Genomic DNA, 4,332 nt, shown 5'->3' on the forward strand with positions numbered 1-4,332 from the left:
TCTCTCTGTGCTGGTCTCTCTCTCTATCTCTGTGCTGGTCTCTCTCTCTCTCTCTGTTGGTCTCTCACCCTCTCTCTGTGCTGGTCTCTCTCTCTCTGTGCTGGTCTCTCTCTATCTCTGTGCTGGTCTCTCTCTCTCTCTCTGTTGGTCTCTCACCCTCTCTCTGTGCTGGTCTCTCTCTCTCTGTGCTGGTCTCTCTCTATCTCTGTGCGGGTCTCTCTCACTCTCTGTGCTGGTCTCTCTCTCTATCTCTCTGTTGGTCTCTCACCCTCTCTCTGTGCTGGTCTCTCTCCCTCTCTGTGCTGGTCTCTCTCTCTCTGTTGGTCTTTCACCCTCTCTCTGTGCTGGTCTCGCTGTCTCTGTGTTGGTCTCTCTTTCTCTCTCTGTGCTGGTCTCTCTCTCTGTGCTAGTGTCTCTCTCTCTCTCTCTCTGTGCTGGTCTCTCTCTCTCTCTCTCTCTGCTGGTCTCTCTCTCTCTCTGTGCTGGTCTATCTCTCTGTGCTGGTCTCTCTCTCTTTGTGCTGGTCTCTCTCTCTGTGCTGGTCTTTCTCTCTCTGTGCTGGTCTCTCTCTCTCTGTGCTGGTCTCACTCTCTCTGTGCTGGTCTCTCTCTCTCTGTGCTGGTCGCTGTCTCTCTGTGCTGGTCCCTCTCTCTCTGTGCTGGTCTCTCTCTGTGCTGGTCTCTCTTTCTCTCTGTGCTGGTCTCTCTGTCTGCTGGTCACTCTCTCTGCTGGTCACTCTCTGTGCTGGTGCTGGTCTCTCTCTCTCTCTGTCTGCTGTTCCCTCCTCTCTCTCTCTCTCTCTCTCTCCCTCTGCTGGTGCTGTCTGCCGGAGTGCTGTACTGTTGTGTCGCTGCACCGCGAGTATTTGCGTTCATGGAGCTGTCACCATGCCGACCTGCTTTTTTTTTTTGCCCTTGCAGTAACGTCATGTCAGGCGTAGAGGCCGTGGGCGGACTGAGCTGGGAAGACAAATATTAAACGTGTTAGAGAGAGGAGGAGGGAGGGAGAGAGAGAGTGAGCGCTGTGTACAACTCACACGGAAAGCAGTCGGGGAGCGAGGGAAGAAAATGCAGCTGCGAGCTGGTGTGGGCAGTTGAACATTTGGAAGGTCTTTGCGGAGAGAGCCCTCGGTGCTGGAATGAAGACTCCCGCTGAACCAGGTTAGCGATCCCTCCTTTCCCAGGCTGGGGGCTGAGGCTAGGGGCAGCCAATTCCTCATGGACTCGACTTGTTGACTTGCTTCTCTCTCTCTCAGTCCTTTCTGTTTCACTAAACTAAATAGTGTTGGGTCCAGATTTAATTCCCACCCTGTTCACACGGCACAGCCCGGGGGGGACGGACCAGTTTGGGGTGTTTTGTGTCTTTTTCTCGCGGACTTTGTTTTGTTGAAAGGCAATCATTTTAAACTTCTCCCAAGTTTCACAAGAAGTTGGTCTCCACCCCCCCCCTCCTCCCCCTCCTGCCCTCTCCCCACTCCTGCAACAACAACATTTCCAAACTCTCCTGTGCTGTGATTGATTGTGGGGGTGGGGGTTAGTACACAGATCTGTGGGGTGGGGGTCAGTACACAGATCTGGGGGGTGGGGGTCAGTACACAGATCTGGGGGGTGGGGGTCAGTACACAGAGCTGGGGGTGGGGGTTGTACACATATCTGGGGGGTGGGGGTCAGTACACAGAGCTGGGGGTGGGGGTTGTACACAGATCTGGGGGGTGGGGGTCAGTACACAGCTGGGGGTGGGGGTTGTACACATATCTGGGGGGTGGGGGTCAGTACACAGAGCTGGGGGTGGGGGTTGTACACAGATCTGGGGGGTGGGGGTTGTACACAGATCTGGGGGTGGGGGTTAGTACACAAATCCGGGGGGTGGGGGTTGTACACAGATCTGGGGGTGGGGGTTAGTACACAAATCTGGGGGTGGGGGTTAGTACACAGATCTGGGGGGTGGGGGTTGTACACAGATCTGGGGGTGGGGGTTGTACACAGATCTGCGGGTGGGGGTTAGTACACAGATCTGGGGGTGGGGGTTAGTACACAAATCTGGGGGGTGGGGGTTAGTACACAGATCTGGGGGTGGGGGTTAGTACACAAATCTGGGGGGGTGGGGGTTGTACACAGATCTGGGGGTGGGGGTTGTACACAGATCTGCGGGTGGGGGTTAGTACACAAATCTGGGGGTGGGGGTTAGTACACAAATCTGGGGGGGTGGGGGTTAGTACACAGATCTGGGGTGGGGGGTTAGTACACAAATCTGGGGGGGGTGGGGGTTGTACACAGATCTGGGGGTGGGGGTTAGTACACAGATCTGGGGGTGGGGGTTAGTACACAGATCTGGGGGGTGGGGGTTGTACATAGATCTGGGGGTGGGGATTTGTACACAGATCTGGGGGTGGGGATTAGTACACAAATCTGGGGGGTGGGGGTTAGTACACAGATCTGGGGGGTGGGGGTTAGTACACAAATCTGGGGGGGTGGGGGTTGTACACAGATCTGGGGGTGGGGGTTGTACACAGATCTGCGGGTGGGGGTTAGTACACAAATCTGGGGGTGGGGGTTAGTACACAAATCTGGGGGGTGGGGGTTAGTACACAAATCTGGGGGGGTGGGGGTTGTACACAGATCTGGGAGTGGGGGTTAGTACACAGATCTGGGGGTGGGGGTTGTACACAGATCTGGGGGTGGGGGTTGTTCACAGATCTGGGGGGTGGGGGTTGTACACAGATCTGGAGGTGGGGGTTGTACACAGATCTGGGGGGTGGGGGTCAGTGCACATCTGTGGGGTGGGGGTCAGTACACAGATCTGTGGGGTGGGGGTCAGTACACAGGACTGTGGGGTGGGGGTTGTACACAGATCTGGGGGTGGGGGTTAGTACACAGATCAGGGGCTGGGGGTTGTACACATCTGGGGGTGGGGGTTAGTACACAGATCTGGGGGTGGGGGTTAGTACACAGATCTGGGGGTGGGGGTTAGTACACAGATCTGGGGGTTGGGGGGTCAGTACACAGATCTGGGGGGTGGGGGTCAGTACACAGATCTGGGGGGTGGGGGTCAGTACACAGATCTGGGGTGGGGATTGTACACAGATCTGGGGGGTGGGGTTGTACACATCTGTGGGGTAGGGGGTTGTACACATCTGTGGGGGTGGGGGTTGTGCACAGATCTGGGGGGGGTGGGGGTTGTGCACAGATGTGGGGGGGTGCGGGTTAGTACACAGATCTGGGGGGTGGGGGTTAGTACACAGATCTGGGGGTGGGGGTTAGTACACAGATCTGGGAGGTGGGGGTCAGTACACAGAGCTGGGAGGTGGGGGTCAGTACACAGAGCTGGGGGTGGGGGTTGTACACAGATTTGGGGCGGTGGGGGGTTGTACACAGATCTGGGGGTGGGGGATGTACACAGATCTGGGGGTTGTACACAGATCTGGGAGGTGGGGGTCAGTACACAGAGCTGTGGGGTGGGGGTCAGTACACAGATCTGGGAGGTGGGGGGTCAGTACACAGAGCTGGGGGTGGGGGTTGTACACAGATCTGGGAGGTGGGGGTCAGTACACAGCTGGGGGTGGGGGTTGTACACAGATCTGGGCGGTGGGGGGTTGTACACAGATCTGGGGGTGGGGGTTGTACACAGATCTGGGGGGTGGGGGTTGTACACAGATCTGGGGTGTGGGGGTTGTACACAGATCTGGGGTAGGGGTTAGTACACAGATCAGGGGCTGGGGGTTGTACACATCTGGGGGTGGGGGTTAGTACACAGATCTGGGGGGTGGGGGTTAGTACACAGATCTGGGGTGTTGGGGTTGTACACAGATCTGGGGTGGGTGTTGTACACAGATCTGGGGGTGGGGGTTGTATACAGTTCTCGGGGGGGTGGGGGGTCAGTACACAGATCTGGGGGGTGGGGGTCAGTACACCGATCTGGGGGGTGGGGGTTGTACACATCTGTGGGGTGGGGGTTGTGCACAGATCTGGGGTGGGGGGTGGGGGTTAGTACACAGATCTGGGTGGTTGGGGTTAGTACACAGATCAGTGGCTGGGGGTTGTACACAGATCTGGGGGTGGGCGTTGTACACAGATCTGGGGGCTGGGGGTCAGTACACAGATCTGGGGGGTGGGGGTCAGTACACAGATCTGGGGGGTGGGGGGTCAGTACACAGATCTGGGGGGTGGGGGTTGTACACCTGTGGGGTGGGGGTTGTTCACAGATCTGGGGGGGTGGGGGTTAGTACACAGATCTGGGGGGGTGGGGGTTAGTACACAGATCTGGGGGGGTGGGGGTTAGTACACAGATCTGGGGGGGTGGGGGTTAGTACACAGATCTGGGGGGGTGGGGGTT

At 57.6% G+C, this 4,332-nt stretch overlaps 1 protein-coding gene across 1 annotated transcript in view; it reads left to right on the forward strand.

The window, feature by feature from the left end:
* The first annotated feature begins 974 nt into the window (after positions 1-974).
* Positions 975-4,332, forward strand: part of erf (Ets2 repressor factor) — a 338,698-nt gene continuing 335,340 nt past the window's right edge. The window contains exon 1 of the mRNA XM_072469068.1: positions 975-1,160. Within this exon, the coding sequence (XP_072325169.1) occupies positions 1,139-1,160 (22 nt within the window). The 5' untranslated portion in view covers positions 975-1,138. The remainder of the gene's footprint in view (positions 1,161-4,332) is intronic.

This window comes from Scyliorhinus torazame, chromosome 12 (genome assembly GCF_047496885.1).
Source record: "Scyliorhinus torazame isolate Kashiwa2021f chromosome 12, sScyTor2.1, whole genome shotgun sequence".
In the NCBI taxonomy this organism is placed as follows: Eukaryota; Metazoa; Chordata; class Chondrichthyes; order Carcharhiniformes; family Scyliorhinidae; genus Scyliorhinus; species Scyliorhinus torazame.